This window comes from Ammospiza nelsoni, chromosome 16 (assembly GCF_027579445.1).
Source record: "Ammospiza nelsoni isolate bAmmNel1 chromosome 16, bAmmNel1.pri, whole genome shotgun sequence".
Classification (NCBI taxonomy): Eukaryota; Metazoa; Chordata; class Aves; order Passeriformes; family Passerellidae; genus Ammospiza; species Ammospiza nelsoni.
Window position 1 is genome coordinate 8388667 of NC_080648.1, and position 24171 is coordinate 8412837.

At 43.7% G+C, this 24171-nt stretch overlaps 2 protein-coding genes across 3 annotated transcripts; one reads left to right on the forward strand and one right to left on the reverse strand.

Annotated features, from left to right (window-relative positions):
* Window positions 1-6063: 6063 nt before the first annotated feature.
* Window positions 6064-10357, reverse strand: PTTG1 (PTTG1 regulator of sister chromatid separation, securin). The gene is made up of 6 exons (XM_059483439.1): window positions 10263-10357; window positions 9425-9527; window positions 8948-9123; window positions 8058-8136; window positions 7152-7301; window positions 6064-6217 (listed from the first exon to the last, which is right to left on the reverse strand). The coding sequence occupies exons 2-6, from the start codon at window positions 9504-9506 to the stop codon at window positions 6138-6140; spliced, it is 567 nt and encodes a 188-aa protein (XP_059339422.1). The 5' UTR covers window positions 9507-9527; window positions 10263-10357; the 3' UTR covers window positions 6064-6137.
* SLU7 (SLU7 homolog, splicing factor) lies at window positions 10295-21670 on the forward strand. 2 transcript variants are annotated; one of them, XM_059483436.1, is made up of 16 exons: window positions 10295-10521; window positions 10994-11170; window positions 11772-11925; window positions 12112-12192; window positions 12967-13131; window positions 13277-13342; window positions 14673-14720; window positions 15219-15350; window positions 15631-15728; window positions 17127-17194; window positions 17387-17526; window positions 18299-18460; window positions 18891-18995; window positions 19163-19237; window positions 19469-19573; window positions 20497-21670. In XM_059483436.1, the coding sequence occupies exons 2-16, from the start codon at window positions 11007-11009 to the stop codon at window positions 20674-20676; spliced, it is 1743 nt and encodes a 580-aa protein (XP_059339419.1). In that variant the 5' UTR covers window positions 10295-10521; window positions 10994-11006; the 3' UTR covers window positions 20677-21670. The 2 variants fall into 2 exon arrangements, with proteins under 2 accessions (XP_059339419.1, XP_059339420.1); XM_059483437.1 differs by lacking the exons at window positions 10295-10521; window positions 14673-14720 and having other exon boundaries at window positions 10614-11170.
* Window positions 21671-24171: the final 2501 nt, after the last annotated feature.

Consider the following 24171-nt stretch of genomic DNA (forward strand, 5'->3'; position numbering starts at 1 on the left):
TTCATAACAGGAGGGAAGGTTTTATCCATCCAGAGGACTGTCTGCTAACCAGCCTTCCTTCTCCTGGCAGCCCTAACCCCCAAGCCACCAGCCCATCCCCTCCCAAGGCCTCCCGTGCAGCCCTGCTCAGGAGCAGTTACAGGAGTCCTCCAGAACAGCTCAGCTCTGAGTGGGATTGCAAGTCCCCTTGAGCATCAGAAATCTGAATCCTGGCCTCTCACACACTCATTTAGGTACTTTCTGTTGGAAATAGAAACACCAACACTTCCTCCTCAGCTGCCATCCCACTCTGCCTGCGTTTCACACGAGACAAAATTGCTCTGGAAATGGTCCCATCAGCCTCCTCAGGATAAGGAGGCCAAGGAGCATCTTAGCTTAGGGGTGGAGAGCTCTCTAGCTGCTTGCCTAGAAACAGATGTTCATCAGAAAATTCACCTGCAGCAAACAGAAGAACCATGAGCCACCAGTGCCACCCCAGCTTGGCAGCATATTATGGCAGCAGTTCTGAGGATCCGCATGTTGGGGATAGGGACAAAAGAGGCCCCAGTCTTTTTCTGGGTGAACCTCCAGGCACAAAAATCACATCCAAAAATAGAACTCAGGTAGGAAAGTCACACAGGCAGAGTTAAAATGAAACTCTATATACTGGACAGCATTCCCCATCACATAAAAATGTAGCACTCCTGGATGCAGTGCCTGGAACAACATTTGGGCCTTAAGCCTGGACAGTCACACAAGCACTGAAACCCTCCATGGATAACAAATCCCCACCAACTTTTGCAGGTTCCAAAAGTGGGTAGAATACTTAAAGAATTAGCTGTTCCACAGGTGATGCATGTTGTTCCTATGTATTGTCCTCTGTTTCAAACATGTTGTTGAAGATATTAGGAGGACAAATGATGTTTTACTCTGTACTAATCAGAAAATTAGGATGCTAATCCCAACTGAAAAAAAAAAAAAAAAAACCTGGAGAAGAACAGACAGAATTGGCTGAGTTCCAGCACTAGAAAAGGCCCTTGCCTGTCTGCTTTTCCTGATAATATTCTGTAAAGCATCAAATTACTGTAGCAAAATTCTTAAGAATCACAGCATGGTCACACAACACCATGTGGGGGAGCCAAGACACAACTGAAGAATAAGATGAGCTTCCTCAAAGCAACTAGATCTCAAGGCAAAGCATTTCCAGATCCTTCCTAGCTTCCAAAGAAACTCAGACTAAGGCATGGGAAGCTATGCACAGAAAAAAAAGCACTTCAGGGGAAAGTTTTTAATCCTTGAAAGAAGCTAAGAACTTGTTATCTGAACAAAATAAGGCTGGAGCAAGACTGGGTAGAAGGTAAAAAGCAAAATCCAGAACCTAGTTGCAACTTGCAAGTTTTGAATAACTTCCAGTGCAATAATCATTCCTAGAAAAGTGCTGTGCTGTTGGAATACATTTTTCCACAGGAATGTTCCCACTCATTTTCATTTTGGCTTTTTTTTTCCTCACATGTGCTTTGAGAGGTCAGCACACTCTTGGAACCAGGAGGCATTGCATTTACAAAATGAAGTTTTGTAAACTACTTTACATAGCAAGGTTTTTTAAGTCAGCTTTGGAATTAGAAGTCTTGGTTTCATAAAAGGGGACTCTTAAACTGACAATTTTAAATACCTTAAAAAAATGTATAAGCTCCTTCACAAAATCCAGGAGAACATAATAAGCTCTACTCCCAGCAAAGCAACACACAGCTGCTAAAAACAGCTCTCAAAGGTTGTGTATTATTTAAGAAGGAATATGATGGACAAGGATTATACAACACCTAAACAGCCTCAGGAAGAAGAAGCAAACAGTACAGACAAAACTTTCAAGCTGAGAAGAAGTTCAGAGAAAAGAGCTGTTTGCTACTGGATATGTTTAGGTGAACAGAACTTGATACATTCCCTAAAAATAAGCAGAATTTATCAAAGAGAATCACAACTTATTTCTGCTGCCTGAAGTTTTCACAAGCAGCAGGTACCAGAAACCCAATTGTGGTTAATTGTATTTTTAAAAGTAGATTGCTATCATGCTGAATGAAGTGCAAAATCCTCTGAACTAATAAATCCAGCAGCACCTTGTATTTGATTAAAGAACCTGATGATAGGTGAGTTAAACATGATGTTAATTTATTGATTCTTGAAGCTGGAATGATTTTGGTCACCTGGCCTTACAGAAAACTGAATCCAAATAACAGCTGATTCATGCTTGGTTTTCTCTGCTTTTTGTTCTCATTCCAAAACTGAGTCATAGAGACGTTGAAGAACCTGCTCTGGAAGAACATCCAAAGAAAACACCCCTATTTCAGAACCAGATGTTCCCAGATGGGGACATTCCAGCACAGAGGGTGCCTGTGCCTGCTGCGACCTGCCCTGAGCGCAGCCTGTCGCTGTCACACACGATGGCTCAGCAGCACAGGGGCCAGCTCTGTGTCCCTGCCCTGAGCGCAGCCTGTCGCTGTCACACACGATGGCTCAGCAGCACAGGGAGCCAGCTCTGTGTCCCTGCCCTGAACACAGCCTGTCGCTGTCACACACGATGGCTCAGCAGCACAGGGAGCCAGCTCTGTGTCCCTGCCCTGAACACAGCCTGTCGCTGTCACACACGATGGCTCAGCAGCACAGGGAGCCAGCTCTGTGTCCCTGCCCTGAGCGCAGCCTGTCGCTGTCACACACGATGGCTCAGCAGCACAGGGGCCAGCCCTGTGTGCCTGCCCAGCACAGCTGCCCTGAGCACAGCCTGTCCTGTAGGAGCATCGGGGGTAGAACGGTCGGGACGGACGGAGATGAGAGATCTCTGAAGCCAGGTTATGGAACTTGGGGTTAACTGCAGCCCCTGCTACAGGGCCAGGCTCATACTGGGGCCGTGTCTCAGCCCAGCAGAGAGCAAAGAAGGGGAAGGTTTGCACTGCCCGCCCCGCTGCACTGAGGGACGGCTCCTCTCCTCCTCACCTTCCCCAGGGCACATGCACGCTGCAGCTGGGAAAACACTGTGAAAAGGGAACATCTCCAGTGGGTTTTCCTAAAACCCACTGACATCCAGCAGATGACTATTTACAGAAGAGTAATACAGCATGTTGCTTAGACGTCAGAAGACATTTGAGCAGCAGTGGAGAGAAGAGAAAAGTAAAGTAACAAACAGGGAAGGGCCCCCTCCGTGGCTGGGCAGCCACCGCCCGGGCCCCGCTCACAGGGAAAGCTCTGCTTTTGAAGGAAGACTCGGGCTTTGCCTTGCGGGAAGACAAGGCTGTGCATCCCGCATGCAGGAGGGCTCTGTGCCTCGCTGGGATCCGTGTTACACACGGACTGTGGTGCCCCCAGAAAGAGACGGCGTGATGCTGCAGCGCCCGCGGCTACCGAGCCCGCCCGGCCCCAGCGGGGCTCCCCCGTGCCCCCGGTTCCACTGGGCACCGCGGGGCTGTCCCTTGTCCCCGGCCCCAGCGGGGCTCCCCCGTGCCTGTCCCTTGTCCCCGGCCCCAGCGGGGCTCCCCCGTGCCCCCGGTTCCACTGGGCACCGCGGGGCTGTCCCTTGTCCCCGGTCCCTCCGCAGCCGAGGCTCCCCCTCGCGGCTCCGCTCGCAGTCACGGCCGCACAACGCCGCCTGCCGGGGCCTCATCATCCCCTCTGCCACCTCTGGGTCACTTCCTCCTAACAAGAGGAGGAAAAGGCTCCAGGAAAGGGGCAGCAGGACTGCTTAGCTACACGGACCCTGCAGGGACTTCGTGCAGCAATAAACCAGAAATAGCGCGTTCTGGGGCACATTAACCGTTTTAAGAGCTATGAAGTTTTGTGCGGAAGAAGCCATGGGTTTTGTGTGGAAGTTGCGAGATTCACGGCTTTGCTAACCCTTGGGAGACCAACTGCCTCCAGGCTTCTCATTTCTATTTTTAAACAACGGAAGATAAAAAGTGCCCGGCTCACAGACTGCTCCCTGTAGTCACAGGGTACAGGCACTCTGAATTCCTTCGTGCCCACTCGTATCCTCCATTCCCCATTAATGAGGGGATGAAGCCATCACAGCCACCTACACCGTGTGCAAGGCACCAAAGGCAAGCAGCACCACGGCAGCGATTTCAGGCTGCAGGAGCTCTAACAAGGCTGTTACCATGGTGCCACCCACTGCCAGAACTCTGCACATACGATGGATTGTCTGATGTGCACTGGAGTAACTTCACTGAGCCTGCTAAGAGACTTTTCATTTACATCTCCAAACTCTCCTTACAGAAGTTCAGGTAAAGGCTTCAAGTGACTCTTACAGAGAGAACACAGTTCTTTTGCAGTGATAACCCACTGAAAAGGTCCCTACTCTGTGCATTTCATTACAATCCTGAGCTCCCAATCACATACCCATGAGATCTGTTGAAGACTGCCACCACGCAAGCATTCATTTTCATTACAGCCATGCATTTACAATCCCCAGTATGTCAGATCTTCGCAGGAAGCATAAGCTGATTAAGCAACTGGATCAACCCAAACATTAAAAGCAGTTTTTAGTAAGATCACTGTTGTGGAGGAAAGTGCTTAAACAGCATTTTGAACTCTCTCAAGTCAGTATTCCTGAAACGCCCCAAGAGAAAATAGAACTTGGTAAGTATCAAGAGCTGTGTGGGTTATAGCAACATTAAAGCAGCTAAGGAAATTGATTTTTTTAGTCACCAGTAGAAGTCAGTGTTAACACCTACCTGAAGCAATACAAAATTCCCAGTACTCCTGTGCTAGCACTTCATGAGCTGACATGGAGTAGGCTTGCAGCTCTGAGGCCATGAATTTACATTTTCCAAAGAGAAGACAGTGCCTTGTGACTGGGAACTCTTGGAGTCACCAAGAGCAGGAAACTCCACCCACAGATAGAGTCTCACCACAGCTTTGTCCCAGGAATGTGCATTTCCCTTTAATCTCAGTCAGAGTTGAAGAGTAAATGAGGAAAATAAAAGCCAGCTAAAACAAGTGGAATTTTCTAATGAATATTTACAAAATTAGGCTTTGTAAAAGCTAAAGTTTCGCCCTGCATTAGCCAGAAATCCTAATGAGAGCAAAAAGCCTGAGTTGTGGCTCACTGTAGCAAACAATTTACTTAATCCTACCACTACCATCTTATTTTCCACACCACAGCAGCACTTATCCCTATGCAGACAGATCACCAATATTGCCAAGCCTGACTCACCACATCCATCCCACCAGCCCCACAAATAACAAGTATTTAAGCTTTAAAATTAAAGTCTATCAGTACTAAGAGGCCTGTGAATCTGAAATGATTTAATTATCACCTTCATAAACATTATGCAAATAGTTGTCCAGTTTGCTATGAAATTCTACAAGCATGTTTTAAAAGTTTTTATGTGCATGTATACACACATGTGGACATGGCCCAAAAAGCTTATTTGACTGTACAAAGAGATCTAGGTTTTTGATCACAGTGAGTATTTCAAAGGAACAAAAAAAACCAAATCTCATTTGACCCTGATAAACTTCCATAACACAGATGAAGTGCTAGTGTTTCTCCCCCAGGGAGGTGTCTATACATACAAAGAGTTACTACCTAAATTCACATTCATGTCATTTCCACACTGTCTCATACCACTGCTCCCTGGGGCCTCACACACCAATGTGCTTTTTTACCTGTGTGCTGCCTACCAAGAGGCCATGTGGTGGCACTGTGTGACCACATTCAGTGCCTCACTGCAGGCACTCTTCTGCAATAAGCATTTACAGGTGTGTAAGAACCCAACACACACCCCCTCAGCCACTGTGAAGAGCAAACGGGTTCAAAGGGCAAATACCAAAATACCAGTTCTAGTGCTTACTTTACACCAGATACACAAATTGGTCAAACCCCTGCATGTTTGGTAGATCAAATTAGGTGGAAATCCTTCTGACCTCACTGCCTGTCACACACACTCCAGCAGGTGCCAGCTCCTAGATGAGGTGACAGCAGTGCATCATAGCCTTGCTTAGGAGCTTACCCAGGTTCTGCTGGTCAGAACCTCCTCCTCAAAGCTCTACTTTGCTACCTTGGGCTCACTGAAAAAGGAAAGGTATAACAGTATATAGGTTAAACTAGCCTTTATTAAAATACAGAATTATATTAAATTTGACCTCAAAAAAAAACTTCAGAGCACACATTAATCATCATATATTGGAGGTGGCATGTCAATGATCTCATCCAGGGTAGCAAGGAAGTCAGCAGTTGATTGTAGCAAGTCTGAAAGTTAGAAACAAATCAAATCAGTTCCTCAAACTCAGAATGCACACAAACATAAGCTAGCTCCCAGCAGCTCAGCATAAACCTGTTGAATAAGCAAGGGCAATATTGCTTCATTGTATAAACCAATGCCACCTAACTGATCAGTTTGCAATGCACCACAAAAGGTTGCTCAGTGCTTCTCACTGGGTAGAGTTTATTTTCTTCACAGCCACTGGTATGGGCTGTGTTTTGCATTTGTGCTGGAAGTAGTGTTGCTAACTCAGGGATGGTTCAGTTGTGTGAGCACTGCTCAGCAACAGAGTCAAGGCCTTTTCTGCTCCCCACCCCACCAGTGAGGAGGAGGCTGGGAGTGCTCAAGCATCTGGAAGGGAGCACAGCCAGAACAGCTGATCCCAAGGGGCCCAAGGATATCTCAGACCATATGGTGCCATGCTCAGCAGACAAAGCTGGGGGAGAAGAGAGACATTTGGAGTTAGGGCACTTGTCTTCCCAAGCCACCACTGCATGTGATGAAGGCATGATGTTGTGAGGACACTGAACACCTGCTTGCTGATGGAAACAGTGAATTCCCTGTCCTGTTTTTCTTAAATGCATGGCTTTTGCTTTAGTTATCAAAACTGCTTTTATCTCAAAGCATGAGTTTTTTCACATTTTCTCTTCTGATTTCTTCCCCATCCCAGAGCAGGGGAGGCAAGTTGTGTGGTGCTTGGTGGCAGCTGGGTTCAGCCACAAGTCAGTGACACCACTGGAGATGATGGCAGTGCTGGCCAGGTACACTGAGCCTGGCTACACACCAGAAGCTGTGTGACATTGGTGCACTGCTCTGGTGGCTCAGACAGCAGCAGCAATTCACTGCTGCAGCCAGCTGGCTTTTTGCCCTGAGCGCTGATGAGCATTGTGTGTACTGAAAGTCTGCAAAGCTTCCACTTACTGGATTCCCATGAAATCTCTTCCACCTTCACTGGTGAAGAAGCCATGCTCACACATCTGTCATATGTCCTCTCAAATACCATGAGGGGAACACCACACAGGTCGATATTGCTTAGTTTGTATTCTTCAGGAAGATCAAAACTCTCAAAATCTGTTGAAGAAAGACTGTTAAGTGTGCAGTAGTCTGGGAAGCTGCAAAATTTTCTAGACTAAATTAAATAGGAGCCAACCTAAAACACCACAACAGTCTCCTCTTATGGGGTATTTACTTGCAATTACACCTTTCAGCTGTCCATGAAACCCATACACCAACCCTGATGGAAACACTAGGCTGCAAATGGAACTGCTAATGTACAGCAGTTGGTAACTCAGCAAGCAAAGCATGCACATTTCATCAACACAGCAGTCTTGGGGACTGTAGTTTGCACACATGAAGAGGAAAGTTAAGGACACACTTTGAAGGACTGAGAATGAAATGGGCTGGCCTAAGAATAACTTTAGAAGTTTCATCTTCAACTATTATATCCTAGAGCAGTAGGAATCTCTTCAGTTACAATTCTTGGCACACTTTCCTGTATTCCTTTGGATAGTCTATCTATTAGTTATTATCTACTAGTCACTATTTAATGAACTAAGCTAATACCTGGTTATTTGGAGTGTGTTTCCTGTCACCACAATAAGAGACTCAGAATGACCCATCTGAGGCACAGCCATAAGTGTTAGAAATGCCACCTCATTCCTGGCAAAGTACTTCAGAAGCAGCAAGCACCTTTGTGTTTCAGAAAGGGCTCAGGAGAAATGCAATGCTGGCTTGTGTGCCACAGTAGCTTGGACAAATTCTCACAACGATGCCACCACTCATTAAAGCCTTATTGCTAATTTTAATAATTACATCAATAGTTCTTACCTTGAGGATCCAAAGGAAACATATTTTCTATTTCTGGCCAATCTTCTTCAGGCACTGTATGGCAGCTTTCCAATCCAGTCTTTGTTAGGCATAAGAAGAGGAAGTAACATTACTTGAGCTGCTGTAGAATATTTGTAGTGGCTTTCTTGTGCTGTTCAGGTCTACAGCCAAGCACACCTGACATACTTTTCTCAGGCCTAAATTCCAATGCCCTCAATACAAATAAGATGAAGATGGGCAAATGTTTCAGCTGAGCTTATATAGTGCAGTACTCTATGTGGTGGTCAGAGGTGACTGCACTAGAACAGGGAACTCTTAAGGTGTGGATAAGACAAACTCAGACTATTTTCTCTAGAACCATCTACACAGGTGCCCTGCTTTTAGGCAGGATAAAGTAACTTTGCTTCCTAGCAACTCCTATGAGCCCATGTTTTGGATTCATGATGAAAACAGCTCTTTCAGCTATTGCCAAGCAGTGTTTGCCCAGCCCAGGCGTTCTCTGCTCCTCACAACCCCAGCAGTGAGGGGGCTGGGGAGGCACAGCCAGGACAGCTGACCCAGCTGCCCAGAGGGATCTCATATTGAGCATCCATGGCATCTCAGCAAGGAAAATTGGTGGGAAAGCAGGGCTACCACTGCTTGGGGACTGGCAAGGCATTAGTCAACTGGTGACAAGGAATTGGTTTTGGTATTCTTTGAGATTTTTTTATTATTAAATTGCCTTAATCTCGGCCCATTATTTTTCTCACACTCCCCCTTCCAATTCTCACCCCCTATCCCATCAAAGGGGGACTAAGGGAGCACCTGTGTGGTGCTTAATTATATCACAGTTAAATCATAGCAGGTAAATTACAGATTTCCCCTCCTCCCCATAAGTGTGTTGTACTCACTTTGTTCACAGTGCAAGGCTGACTTTTCTGTTTTAGCTTATCCGTCTTGCTTGTGACTCCTTCAGTTTTATTCACATTTCCAAGAGCCTTTCTGACAGAGCAAGATGTGACTGGGGAAGCACTGATTGCTTTTTTAGGAAGTGGAGTGTTAACTTTTCTTTCAGCTAAGACTTTTGCTGGAATGGGGGGGGGGGAGAAAAAAAGCAAACATCAGCAACCATAAAGTTTGCCTAAGTAAGTGCACATGCTGGAAAACTAAGTGTCATGGAAATCATTGTTCACTATCTATAACTCATAAGCCACAATTATGACAAAGCACAGAGTTATCTTCAATTTTATACCAACTGAGCTTGGAAGAATTGATTGGGTGAGTGGATTTATAAATGGGAAACTTTTACCATTAAAAGCGGTGACTAACAAAATGTGATTTATGCCTTTCCCTTGATCCCTTACTGGCTCAGGGCAGCAAATACGCACAAGATCCTGAAGGGAGCTTCAGCTGACTCTTGGGAGCAGGACGGTCACTGTTCTCCTGATCAACAAAGATCAGAGTTGCCATCTTCAGAGTGATAAGGCTACCCTGTAGAGTCCAGAGGAAAAAGGGAAAGCACTTCTTTTGTCATTTGTCTCATCACAACACACTTTCTAAGCAAACCCCATTAAAAATAGCAGAGCTGTCACATACTGGTCTCTAGACAAGGGAACAAACCCCTACTTCCCACCATTATAGAGCAGGTCAGCTAAAGCCCCTCAGGTGTCAAGGCACTATTAGTGCTCATCGCTGCCATCACACAGGTGAACATGCAATTCCTCATTACAGAGGAATGCAGGAAAACTCAGGACCACAGTTAATCAGGCTGGAAAAGTTCTCTAAATAATCAAGTCCAACCTAAACACCACCATAGCACCGAGTGCCGCATCCAACCTTTCCTTAAACACCTCCAGGGACAGCGACTCCACCACCCCCCGGGCAGCCCGTTCTAATGTGTAACCACCCTTTCTATCAGGAATTCTTCCTAATGGCCAACTCAAAACCCCTCCAGCACAGCGTGATACCATTTATTTTTGTCCTGCTGCCAGCTGTCTGAGAGAAAACAGCGATCTCCACCTGGCTGAATGCGCTTTCAGGTGATTATAGGCAGCGATAAGGCCCCCTGAGCCTCCTCCAGGCTGAGCACGACCCGCCCCTCCTCATCACAGCTGTGCCCTAAACCCTTCCCCAGCTTTACTGCCTTTCTCTGGCCGAAACGCCTTTTCTCCGTACAGCCTGAAGCACAAAGCCCCAGTCCGGCCCTACCCCGAGCCCTCAACTCACCCCAGAAAGCGACAGCACAGGGAAAAGCAGAGCCACAAAGTCCGAACTGCTCTCAAACACCTCAGCGCACCCTGAGGGCCAACGGCGCCGTGTTTTAAACCGGCCCCGAGCCGCCCATTGGCGGCTTCGACCCACGCGCGGCAGCCGATTGGCTGAGCGCGCAGCCGCACGCGGGGCGGGGCGGGCGCGGCACGGGGAGGTGGCTCCGCCCCGGAACTGCGCACGGCCGCGGTGCATTGTGGGACAGAGCTGCGGCCTGGTAGGTAAACAGGGCTGGGGAGCGGGCCGGGACCCGGGGCTGGGACCGGGATCGGGACAGGACAGGGCAGGGCAGGGCAGGACAGGGCAGGGCAGGACAGGACAGGACAGGACAGGACAGGACAGGACAGGACAGGACAGGACAGGGCAGGGTGCTTTCTGTAGGCTCCGAGCAAGTGCTGCCCTCCCCCGCCCGGCCCTGCGCCCGGGCCTGGCGCTGCTTCCCCGCGGCCGTTCTGTCGCGTCCCTTCCGGGGTAGGCGCAGGCCCGGGTCCCCGGTTGGCGCTGAGGGAATTGTGTGCGTTCGGCACCGGGGCTGTTTGTCAGGACAGCGGCATGTCGAGAATGCGTGATCCGGAGTTAGCTCGTTTCACTGGGTGACGCACAGTCACGTTGAAGAGCTGTGATGTCAGAGGGTATGGATCTGTAAGGCTTTTTTTGTTTTCTAATTTTATTCTCTTTTTTACGCTAAGGATAAAAGCCAAAATGGCCTCAGGTGCGGTAGCGAACGCCCCTCCTGCAGGAGGAGCAAATGATGTGAGCCTGGAGGAACCAAAGAAGATGACGAGGGAAGATTGGAGGAAAAAGAAAGAATTAGAAGAACAGAGAAAACTGGGGAATGCACCTGCTGAAGTGGATGAAGAGGGAAAGTAAGTTTTACTAAAGCTGTGGATGTTCTAAAGCTGCTGAGGAAAAATGTTTTGGTAGCAGAGCAACTGTGAGGGTAACTCATGATTCCAGTATGAGTTACTGTAGAAGTAAATAGTTGAAGTTTGTGTTTTAATATTCCAGCCATGAGGTACTTTCTAGAAGAATGTAGGTTCAGTGTTTATTTTTTGTCAGCTACTGACAGATCTGCTAAAAAAGTCCCATCCATGAAGGTAATAACATGTGGTATTTTAAAAGTGAGCAAAACACAGCACAGGGGTGTTTTACAGTGTACCTCATCTGTTGCCTCTCCCTTGCTTTCACAGGGCTTGTTGTTTCTGAGAAATGTTGCTGGTTTTTTTGCTCAGTAACATTACACAGAATAAGCATTTGATTTGGAGTCAGTTTAGGTAAATTAGGTGGCAGCAAAATTTCACAGTCTGTGTTTATCAAAATGAGAATTTATTTTGTAGTGTGTTGTACCAAGTTCATTATTTAATATCACTCCTAAAGCACTTGAGCTTTAATGTGAGGGTTGTTTGTTAGACTGAGCCGTTTCGGGTTTTTCCCTGCCACGTTTTCATTGCACAACATCTCTTACAGAGACATCAACCCTCATATTCCTCAGTACATCTCCTCAGTGCCATGGTACATAGATCCTTCCAAGAGACCCACACTAAAGCATCAGAGACCTCAGCCAGAGAAGCAGAAGCAGTACAACTCCTCTGGGGATTGGTACAAACGAGGGGTTCAGGAGGTACGCAGGGTGCTTTTCCCAGGAAATAAAGGGGAGATGTCTGGCTGTGTGCTTTTGAGGGGGCAGGAATTTCTATCCAGCAGGTTTGGGCTTTGGGGGAGGCTCACACTCCTGAGGGGTGTTGCAGACATGGAGTTGTTGTGGGAGCTGTCCCAGGGCTGACACTGCTGCTGTGTTTGCCCCCAGCACGCCGTGGCCACGCGGTACCGCAAGGGAGCCTGCGAGAACTGCGGGGCCCTGACTCACAAGAAGAAGGATTGCATGGAGGTAAGGGCTGCAGGGAGGTGTGAGGGCTGCAGGGAGGTGTGAGGGCTGCAGGGAGGTGTGAGGGCTGCAGGGAGGTGAGGGCAGGGCTGCAGGGAGGTGAGGACTGCACAGCAGTGTAAGGGACTGCATGGAGGTGTAAGGGCTGCATGGAGGTAAGGACAGAACAGTATGGAGGTGTAACAGCTGCAGGGAGGTGAGGGACTGCATGGAGGTGATCTCCCTTCTGGCCCTGCCTTAATGGCTTTGAATCCCACAGGAGTTTAATCTCTGTGAAAAACAGGTGGCTGTAAATGAAATACTGGGCTTGGAAAAGCTGTTTTGGAAAATGTTACAGCTAGTGAGAGATGGCCTAGAAATTTCTAAAGAAATTATTGATGAAGGGGGAAAGTGATACAGTTCAGTGTGTCATCCATCAGTTCTGCTTGTCATAAGATCTATGGTCTAAAAATAGGTGAAAATGTTCTTTTCTTACTAATTGCATTAACTCAAGTGCTGCTGTGTCTGTCTTCCTGCTTCATCTCAAGTAGAAGCCACCCCTAGAAACTGTTTTAATTGCTTCCTTAGTTGTAGAAAATATAAACAAGAATTTATGGAGTTTGAAGTCAGTTGTGCTGCATAAAAGTGCAGAACTACTTACATTTATTTACAATCCACAGCCTTACAGTGCTGAGTTTAACTTGCTTTAAAGGAGCTTGATTGATAGTGTTTTTTAAAGGATATGTGAGTGAGTAACCTGATGGACTGATCTAACCATCCTTTTTTTTTTTCTTTCAGAGACCCAGGAAAGTTGGAGCAAAATACACAGGCATGAACATTGCCCCAGATGAGCACGTGCAGCCCCAGCTGATGTTTGACTACGATGGGAAGCGAGACAGGTGGAATGGGTACAACCCAGAGGAGCACATGAAAATTGTGGAGGAGTACTCCAAGGTTGATTTGGTACGTGGGAGCTGTGGTTTATTGGGGACAGAGTTAGTGTTTGGTGTGGCTGGGCTGGAGGAGGGACACTTATAATGTGCTTTGTTGATATTAGAGCTGGTACTGAGGAGAAATCTTCAAACAAATGCATTTTTGTGCTGCACAGGCCAAACGTACCCTGAAAGCCCAGAAGCTTCAGGAGGAGTTGGCATCAGGGAAGCTGGAGCAAGTGGTAAGTAAACTTAGCTAATCTATTTTTGCTTAGGCTGAATCAATTCAAAACAGATTATTTCTGCTTTCTGACTCTTTTACTCTCTATACAGGGTCTGCTATTGGGTTTTATGCCCTTCAGTAATTTAAAGGTTTTCCTAGCACCAGCATGTTCTGTGTCACACTCAAGAACTTGAAGCATCTTCTTTGAAATGAAAATTCCTTTATGTTCCCCTTGCAGGCAGAAATTCTGTGTGACTATTATTGTTGCTGAAATAATTAACATGGAATTTTGGGGTAGAAAAGCTTGTTTTCCATGCAGTAATTTTTTTTCCTATACCAAAATGCTTTTCTCCTATTAAAAGATTGGTCTGGTCTGCCTAGTGATGAGGTGATGACTCTGCACTGATTTAGTAATGTTTAAAGTAAATTGGGAAGAAGAAGCAAATTGGTTTAAGATAAAATCACTGCACAGTGACTTATAAAATGGGGGAAAAAACAGAGGCTGTTACTGGTCAGAAGTGCTGACCTAAAGCCTCCTTGCAGAGGCTGTGCTGTCCCCCGTGGGCTGTCACTAGATGGCAGAGTGAGCTCCATCTGCCACCCCGCCCAGACTACAGTGCTTCCTACAGAACTCCCCAAAAGAAGAGATTCCTCCTCTTTTCCTGCCCATTCTATGAAGCAAACACTGTTGGCTTCTGTATATTTACTGCTTATAAGTGGCACTGTAAGAAGCAAAGTGTGTTTAAATTTAAGAGCTGTCTCTGAGGGAGAGGACTGGGACTGGATTGCATAGTCAGTGCTGGTCCATGTTCCATGGCTCCCAGTGTTCCCACCTTCACTGCTGCAAGTATTCTTCAGTTAATTTTAAGCAGGTGAAAAAAATTAAACCTGGCTGTGTTTGTTGAACTTAAATTCTGCCTAAGTGCTTAGTATTCCTGTAAATCCTGACTAAATTCTTGAATACATATCTCTTGAATTCTTTTTTTAAGCTTTCAGAGTTGCAGCTTGGTTATATTTACGGTATGAAATGTTACAGTCTAAATCCTCAGTGTTCAAAGGTGTAACAAGCTCTAAATAACAGCAACAGTTTTAGAATTTGCTGCTCTTGCAAAGAATTAGAAGTTTTGTTGAGGATACTGTTAAAAATTCTCCAACATGTGTCTGTCACAGAGCCAGCTAAGAGCATTCTGCTAGAATGTTATGTAGCAGTGTTTCTGCATTTGGGGCCAGTGGTAAATTGTGTTTTGTATCCAGCATGAAGCTCTGCTTTGATTGCCCTTGTAGCCCTGCTGCCTTGCTTTTTCCCCCTATCTTGTCTTCTCTGCTGATGTGCTCTTTGTTTGCTGCAGAACTCCCCAAGACACCAGTGGGGAGAAGAGGAATCAAATTCACAGACAGTAAGATGATTACCCACTGCATCACACCATGGGCAAAGGAAGAGCCTGTAGTTAGTGGAGCAGTAAAATAAGGGTGGCACAAGGGTTTGAATGTTGTGTCCATGCCACTGCCTACCTCTTGCTTTGGGCAGAGGTTGCTGGATTTCATAAAGAGGCTTTTTGTTTTAATTCCTATGTGTTGTCAAACCTTAGAGATGCAAGCACATAACTAGATTTTACCATGTGGTATATTTTGACCAAAATAACTGTTTTCTTAATATCATCCTAATTATGTTTTGATAATTATTTCCATAGAAGGAAGTGAAAATTCTTTAACAAGAGTGCTTCTGAAATGTTGAATGCTAGATTATCCTGAGAGAATGCTTAAGCCCAGGAAAATTGTGCCACCTTGTAACTACAGGGATTAAGAATTTTAAGGAAACCACTAAAATGAGATCCTTGTACATGTCTCCAGAGTGAAGGAACTCTTTTAATTAGAAATTGTCCATTTCTCCTCAGGAAAGAGATCATAACAGTGAAGATGAAGATGAAGACAAGTATGCAGATGACATTGACATGCCTGGGCAGAACTTTGACTCGAAGAGACGCATCACAGTCCGAAATCTGCGCATTCGGGAGGACATTGCCAAGGTGAGTAAAGAGCTCTGGGCAGATCTTCCTCTGTGTTCCTGGCAGTTAATTTCAACAAATTACACATTCAGTTATTAATGACTTCGTTTATGGGTCTAGGGGTTTGGAAGTTAAGGTCTGTTCTCAGTTCTGTTCCTGCCCATGTTACAACTTCATCAAGGTGATCCTTTTGCACAGATAGAACTTCTTAAAACATCTAAACTGGAGGATGCAAGTGTAACCTCAGTTCTTTCAAAATCATTAACATTAAGTATCTTTTATGTCGGTTTTTTTTCCCTAGTACTTGAGGAATCTAGATCCAAACTCTGCTTATTATGATCCCAAAACAAGAGCAATGAGGGAGAACCCTTATGCTAACACGGGCAAGAATCCAGATGAGTAAGTTCAAATGAGGTCATGTTTGTATATCCAACAAAACTCTTAAAAATTATATTAATTGTTTTATATTTCTTTTACCTGTATGTCCTTCTGCTAATGAATCTCTAGTCAGTTACATGTACACATATCAGTAAACCTAGAAAAAATCTGTTTTATTTAAAAACACATTTTGGTTTAGTATATAGAAGTGGTATTTTTATAATACTGACTGTTCCTTAATCTTCAGTCACATGTGGACCATGGTTTAGTGTAATTATCTGTACAAGGGCTAGGACACTGCTGCATCTAGAGGTGATGCCTGTAAACAATAATTATATTTATGTAAAATATTTCAGTAGCCAAATCTTAAACTTTATCCCTTGTTTCTTGATTTTGGAGACTAGCATGGTGTTTGTGGTAGCTAACAAAATATTTCAATTAGGAATAAGATCTCCTTCTATATTAATTGATTCTGCATAGAAAATGCAGCTTTGGCATTGTCTAGATACTTAATGAAAGCTGCCATAGGCTTTTGACAGCACACTTGGCTGTCTCCCTGAACCCCCAATTCAGACACTTGACCTGTGTTGTGCTGGGAATGTACAGAGCAAACAGGCTGTGAGTAAAACGTGTTCAGAGAGCAGTAATTGGGTTAGCTCACTGCCTAAAATAGAATGGCAGTACCTAAATGATTGCAAATATTGCTCTTTCCACCTCTCCTTGCCCCCAGCTAGAGTCATGCCAGTCAATTGGTTTTTTTAGGTGCAGATGCTTTTGCTTCTGTATCAAGTCATAATTTGACCTATATTGAATCTAAATTTCTGCCACGGCTTTTCAGACCGTACATTTTTCAGAGTGGCTTTAGGAAGATGAAAGAGTGGGGAATTGGATTGCTAGCATTCTTTGATCCTCAGTGTGTGTTTCATGTGCTGACTGTGCATCTCTTCAAGAGCTGTGCACCAGTGTCTCACTTTACTGAGAGCAGTAAAAGTATCCCAGGCTTTCTTAAACTCAGCCAAATATGCTGGGTCTGGACTGAAGAGTCAGGAATCCAGAAGTGAGAATCACTGTGCTGGAATATCACAGACTGTTTATGGATATTTATTGTGTTACTAGGTCCAAGTTTAACTTTTAGTGCTTGGCATCTCAAACAGAACTCCAGGGCTGTGTCATGTGTCCCTTGAACACAGAAATCAGAGTTTTTGAGTGGCTGGCTGATGCTTTCATGGCTTTGCAGGGAGCATTTTTGCTTCCTGTTTGTTCCAGGTTTTTGTTCCATATATCAAGTGGAATGCACCTTCTTCTTCTGTTCTTAACTCTTAGTGCACAAGAGAATTTTTACTTACCTGTTGCACTTCTGTGTTTGTATTTGAGAGGAAATCATGTTACAAATGCTAAGCATTGTGTTCTTTTCTGCAGAGTTGGGTATGCAGGTGACAACTTCGTTCGCTACACAGGCGACACCATTTCCATGGCACAGACCCAGCGTAAGTGGGCTTTGGGCTTGGGGTTCTTGAAGGAAAGTCACTTAAAATCCTTAACAATGCTGCTTTCTTGCAAAAGAGAAATAAATAAATCTTTATAAATTGAGCCTTATTTGAAATTGCTTCAGAATTAAAGGATGTAATTTGAATGTGTGTCAGTTTTAAAGTATTGAATGGAACCTTTTGTGTACACAGTGTTTGCCTGGGAGGCTTATGACAAAGGCTCTGAAGTTCATCTTCAAGCAGACCCTACAAAATTAGAACTCCTCTATAAATCTTTCAAAGTGAAAAAAGAAGATTTCAAGGCACAGCAGAAAGAAAGCATCCTAGAGAAGGTAACAGGCATTTTGGTTTATTTAATAGGAATTCTGTTTGAAGTCTGGGTCTTGGGGAACAAGTAAGATTACTAATCCTATGTGAGAGGGCATCAGCTGTTCTCAGCAGCTTAGACTTAAAATATTTTTATATCTATACACACTATCTCATCAAGTGAATAATTTTATTTAGTATTGGGACCTTTGAAAGTCTGCTGGTATTTACATTATTGGGAGCTCTTCCCTAAACTGTCAGAATTTCTCCACTGAAGAAATCTGAATTTCTTTCTGACTCAAATTTTGGGTACAGTGTTTTAGATAAATACTTATTTTATATATTGCAACTTGTGTCTTGGACAGCTGGAAAAGAACTAAATAATCCATTTGGATTCTAACTATGTCAACATTCAAGTTTGGAGGGGGCAGGAAGTATTGCTCTGGTTCTACCCAAGCTGGTCTTTGGCTTGGTCTCTAAAGATTTTCTGCTTTGAGTGAGGAATATCACTGTCGTCATTCTACAAGCATAAACAAAACAAAAACAAACAAACAACACAACACAACAAAAAAACACGTGCACAAAGAACCCCACAAAACTAAACACCAAAAGACACCACAGTGGCCATAGGAGATGATGTATTTCTGTCTTAACTCTTCACTAAAGATTAAACTATCTTTGTCACTTTTGTGCCTTTTGACAAGGTACCAAAGGTCATGTTTTTGAAATGTTTGTTTAACTATATAAGAAGTGGTTTTTTTCCAAAACTATTGTATGCCATTTCTGTTTGCATTTTAGTATGGAGGCCAAGAACATTTAGATGCCCCCCCAGCTGAACTTCTGTTGGCTCAAACAGAAGATTATGTGGAGTACTCTAGGCATGGAACAGTCATCAAAGGACAGGAGAAAGCTATTGCTTGTTCTAAGTATGAAGAGGATGTGAAGATCAACAACCATACAGTAAGTCCTAGGTTGTGTTTAAAATTTTTTAAAATTAAATGCCATCGCATTGGAGGTATATTAGGATGCAGTATAATCTAAGTAATACATGAAATACATTTCTCCTGTCTCAATGTGGCACTCTCCCTTTTCTGTTAAGGAGAAACTTCAGATTGTCATAGTTGTGATGTGAATTTGAGGAGTTGCCATGGCAATCTTAAACTAAAGGAGAAGTTATTCTATTCACCTTTCACTTTGAATATAAGTTGACCACATCCTGTTGTGATTCACTTTTTTGACAGTGTACCTGTAAGGTTCATGTAAAATAGCATAAATATTTCTCTTAGTTTCCTTTTGGATGTCTGAGTAATTTGCTTACCAGGGCATCAGCTCAGGAGGAAATTTCAGCCTGCCTCTTTCAGGAGTAACTGTGTGCTGTGTTCTCCTGCAGTGCATTTGGGGTTCATACTGGAAGGAAGGCAAGTGGGGTTACAAGTGCTGCCACTCCTTTGTCAAGTACTCCTACTGTACAGGAGAAGCTGGGAAGGAAATTGCTGTAAGTATTCTCTTGTTTATTATGTGGAAAAGCTAAAAGCATTCATATTCTTACTTTAGGTTTAGACTGTTTTGCTTTTTGAGGGAGGTTGGTTTGGGATTTTTTTTGTCCTTCCCCTTTCAGATGTGGTCAGTAACAGGGTATCCTTGTTCTTGTCTGTTGTACAGAATACAGAGGCAAGTTTAATGGAGGAGCAGCCTGAGGAGGCAGAGCACATGACAAAACCCAAAACACTGATGGAGGTAGGAATTATCCCTTTCTCTGGAAGACAGATACTTCTCCTCAACATTTTATCTACAAAATTCTGTAGAATAATAAGCCTGAAAATTACTAGACTGCATTATTAGAGCATTAACATCCCCATTGAAAACTAGGCTCTCAAATAGCATTAATAGAAGGTTGGATTTAATGGTTTGGGCATTATTAATGTTGGCAAGTTGAATCTTAACAGTGACTTGTTTCCCACCTTACAGATCCACCAAGAGAAACAGAAAGAGAAGAAAAAGAAGAAGCACAAGAAGAGCTCAAATTCTGACAGTGAGGGTGAAGAGAAAAAGAAGCAAGAAAAACTAAAAAAGGTGCACTATAATCTTCAGTGGCTTCGTGGCAAAAGGAACATGACATATTTTACAGTATCAGTTTTATGAAGCCTGTAATGTTGTTCTGGTGATATACCATGGGGCAGTTTGATGCTAATTTTGAGCTAAATTAAATTTAAAATGCTGTTAGGTGTTCTAAAGTCCATCCCCTAGAAAGCTGCCATAAATCTCAGGCAAAGCTTCAATAAATATTTAGTTTTGAAGACTTAATTTAGATGACTTAGAACATTTGATGTCTAGGCACCTATTACACCTGTAGATCTATAAAAGACATGGCAGAACACAATGATTTGTGTATTGAGGAAAGATGGAGAGATCAAAGCAGTGTTAAATCTGAATTTTGCACTTTGTATCCCAGGCTTGGCCCAGTCTCACAGCTGGTGTAACAAATCCATGCCCCATCCACTGGGCAGCAGTGGGCTGCTGTGGCCACACAGCCTGCTCTGGGCTGCTCTCAGAGGAAACATGTTAAACTGTGCTTAATTAAAGCAGGGTACAAATGCAACTTCTTTTCCAGTAGCAGCAGTAGTAGTTTGAGGAATGAGATGGCACATAGCGCTTAAAAATTAAAACTCCAAACATATAACAATTCATTTGTACTTGCTAGATCATGATAATATTTTAGGTAAATCCTGGGAGTTTGTTGCTTGATTTTGACATTTGGAAAGAGATTATAGTGTCTTGTTTACTAAATAGCATTTTACCATCATTTTATGTTAAACACTAAAAAATAAGCATTAAGTGAAATGTGCTGTGGGTGAGCCAGACAGATGTGGATTGCTTATCCCACCTTTGTGCTTGCCCCTTGTCCATCATACAGGAATCTAAGACAAACCTTCATTGTTGGGTTTTTAATCTAAGTTTCACTGTGCAATTTTTGATTGTCTTTGCTCTCATTTCAGGCTCTAAATGCTGAAGAGGCTCGACTTCTCCACATCAAAGAAATCATGCAGTTAGATGAGAGGAAGAGGCCATACAACAGCCAGTATGAAACCAGGGAGCCAACAGAAGAGGAGATGGAGGCTTACAGAATGAAAAGGCAGAGACCTGATGACCCCATGGCCTCTTTCCTTGGGCAGTAGTCACAGGAGGCACCATTCCAGTACAGGAGACTTTTTCCAGTTGTTTACAGCTCTCTATAGACACTTGCACTGTCTGAAATGGCAGAAACCTTTCTGTGCTCTGAAGAAATTTGTGAAAGCTTCTTTCAGCAGACATGAGCAGTCTAGGTCTTACTGGAGTTCTGTAAATGTGTGTGTATGTATACAAATACAGGCACATATACACACATATGTATACACATATATGTATAGATTAAATAAATGTATATGTATAGATTAAATAAATTCACCCACTCTATAAGATCTTGAAGGAGATTTGACTGAAATCCTAGATTTATTTGGCCAACTAGTATGTATATATTTATATATATTTGGCTAACTAATGCATAAAGTTGTGATACAGTAAAACTGACTAGTCAGGAGAAATGGTCAGCAGGTGTCAATATAGAACAAAAACTGTTGACAAAATTTGGTACAACTACTGCTAGAGGTTCTTACTTGTAAATCCTGTATCATGACTAAAAAATACATAGTTTCTTGATCACTTTGCAGTAAGTACTTAGGAAATGTAAAAGTTAATTGCTTTGTTCTGGTTAAATCAGATAAAGATCTTAAGTATGTCGAGCCTTTTAAAAGAAAGGGTTGAGAGAAACTGACTGTAGAGCTTTTAAATTCCAATTGTTTCTTCAGATGTATTTTCACAGAAATTTCAGTTGTAAAGATCTGTGTTCTTGGGTTTCCTTTTGATAACAGTGTGCTATTCCATGGTGTGACACCAAGAGTCAGGCTCTAATCCCCTGTGAGAACCTGAAGCAGCATCTGCTTTGGTTTGGCAATGTTAGTCCTTAAGCTGGGAATTTTCCCCTTTTAACTGATTAAAAGTTGAAGAACTGGGTGAAAAACTGCACAGCATGACTTCAGAGTTGGAAGGCTTGGGAATTACTTCTGTTGAGGCTTAAACTGTTTCCAATGAAAAACTGCTCTTTTCCACAAATAATTATATACAAAAAACATACCTGTGAGTGTCCTGTGTGTGATTTCACAAACACTTTGGGGACTGAATGTTCTGATTTGACACACAGCTAATGATGGCAATTCTGCAGTGGTCTGCAGTTAGTTCTGTATTAATATGATATGTGATATTGAGTATTTACTCAACATTTTGATCACCAATGATCCTCTGTGATCCTCTGCCACACAGTAAAAGCAAACAGTCTGATTTAGCTGGTTTAACTGAGGTGTTCTCAGGGCTGTAGCACCTGAGGTTGTGGCAGCATGCCCTGCAAAGGGCTTGCTCAGTGCCAAGTTCAGATTGAGGGAGGAGGAGCTGTCAGAAGGCTTCCTTGAGCTATTTTCATACCTTTCTCAAAGCTGCAGTTACATTTTTTTTTTTTAGACTAAAGTCTGAAAGACTTTATAAAGGAGGTAATTCAGAAATAACACAAAGGAAATTTCAAGACAAACTTTGTGGATTCACTGCATGGAAACTTTAATACATCAAGTCTCTATTGAATTTATGTGAAGTGATTGGTCAGGGAATAAAATTCAGTCCTAAATTTAGGATACTTAGGTTTCACCAATGAGTCAATCCCAAGCCCTTGGGGCAGTAGTTGATCCTTGCCACATTTTTAGTCTGGACTGTAAAGAAAGAGATCTCCATTAAAGGGTTGGCAGGTTATTTATTTTAACCTTGAGAGGACAGTGTGTTATCCTGAGACTTGTTCTTAAACAGCTGCAACACTTTTTTAAAAAACTTATTATTTAAAAAAACTTCATGCATGCATTTCCAGCTGGAATCCTCCAGTCAAATGGATAAACATTTGTCAGAATAAATGGCAGGAAATGTGAAACAATGCTGATACACTCAGAACCTTCCAGGAATAAACAGACCTGTCTGGTTTTCATCTGGAATATAAAATGGCCTTTCTCCTCTTTGGGAGTTTATTCTAGGTGCAGCATTTCATGCACAGAACTATGGAAGATCATTTCTTGGATCATGAGCTTTTTTGCACTTGCCCCAGTTACTATACAGGCTTCTCCAAGAGCAGGAAATTAGTATGGTCAGAAATTAAAAATACCATTTTGCTCTTCACGTGCCCAGAAGTAATTATGCATTGGGATACTAAAATACCAGTCCTGCTTGGAAGCAAATGTTTCATGCTAATAATTTTTTATGATAATCAATATAAATTAGCAAGGAGTTTTTATATGGAAAAAAGTTACTAACATAAAATGATAAATACTAACTTTTAGATTGTCAACGACCTTTCCATGGGTTGAGAAACAAATGGTTTAGATAATAAAATACTTTTTTGAGGTGAGTTTTGTGACAATCTGAGAGCCTGTAGAACGTAAAGGTTTGACCCAAGTTCTAGCCCAGGCCTGGTGTGGTTGTTCTTGTGGCAGGTGAGCAGTTTGCTCCTCTCTCTGCCTCCCTGTTCTTTCAACTCTCCCTGCTCCAGGAGAGCATTTGTAGATGCTCCAAGATGATTTAATGGTAAGATCAGAGGGGTAAGAGTTCTGTGCTCGTGGTGTTTGCTGCTTTAGCTGCCTCCAGTGCTGCTGGGAGCCTCAGCAGGAGTTAACCACCTAAAATGTGTCTCCCTTTCAGGAGTGTGGGCAGCCCTTGCCAAGTTACTGGCTGCTGGTTACCCTGCCTCCCATGCACACTTTGGTCATTCTTTGATGGTTTTGAATAACTTGGGGGGGGGAAAGGGGTTAATTTGGGGGGGAATTGGCACAAAAACAAAATCCTGTACTTTCAAGGGTTTTTGTAGATAAGCTGAAAAAGGGATTTCTGATATGATTTGAAGCAATTCTTGCTTAACTGATTCATTTGTCAAACTGAAGATGGGACAATGCCAAAAAGCAGTTCCAGTCAGATCTTGGCTGACAAGGTTCATGTCTCTCATGCTTCTACTTGTGCAAAATTTTGAGCTTCCAGTTCCAATCTTATGAGAATTCCCTACAAACCCTTGACTGCAATAAGTTGATTTACGGGATACTCTGACTCTGTAAGCAGCATCTGTTCTTTGGGAAGCTCAGTTAATATTTCTGCCACGTGGCATTTCCCAGCAAGGGCTGAACAGCTCCAGAGATCCAAGAGAGGCAGAAAGAGAGTGAAGCTCAGGAGTGCATGGATGTGAGTGACTCTGGGATGTCCCAGAGCCTCCTTGCCCTTCCTTGGGCACCAGCTGCTCTCCTTTCCCCAGCACAGAGGAGACACCTCCATCCCTGGTAAGCAGCATGGGCTGTGGGATTGCTTTGGAATTGCCTCAGGGGGCTTGGGGGGGCTCAGGAGGATCTCTTCTACCACAGCAATGGAATTTGAGCTTTTTCCTGCTCTGCTCAGGTCTCTTGGGATTAATCTGTGACCATAACCCAAAGTGACCCTGGCAGTGCCCACAAAGCTGCCTGGGGCACACACAGTTATCTAACATGGGAAATCTGCTCTGGTCAGTGAGCAGGGAACTGGAAATAAACAACTTGCTCCCTTTGCCCTTAACTTACTGCATG

What these genes read in the sequence shown, in the direction of transcription:
- PTTG1 (XM_059483439.1), bottom strand. Translation starts at nt 9,506, where the DNA reads ATGGCAACTCTGATCTTTGTTGATCAGGAGAACAGTGACCGTCCTGCT. An exon ending in GTTTCCTTTGGATCCTCAAG is followed by an intron (nt 7,302 to 8,057) that starts GTAAGAACTATT and finishes TTTCTTCAACAG; the next exon opens with ATTTTGAGAGTTTTGATCTT. An exon ending in AGAGATTTCATGGGAATCCA is followed by an intron (nt 6,218 to 7,151) that starts GTAAGTGGAAGC and finishes TCTAACTTTCAG; the next exon opens with ACTTGCTACAATCAACTGCT.
- SLU7 (XM_059483436.1), top strand. Translation starts at nt 11,007, where the DNA reads ATGGCCTCAGGTGCGGTAGCGAACGCCCCTCCTGCAGGAGGAGCAAAT. An exon ending in ACGGGCAAGAATCCAGATGA is followed by an intron (nt 15,729 to 17,126) that starts GTAAGTTCAAAT and finishes TCTTTTCTGCAG; the next exon opens with AGTTGGGTATGCAGGTGACA. An exon ending in AAGAAAGCATCCTAGAGAAG is followed by an intron (nt 17,527 to 18,298) that starts GTAACAGGCATT and finishes TTTGCATTTTAG; the next exon opens with TATGGAGGCCAAGAACATTT.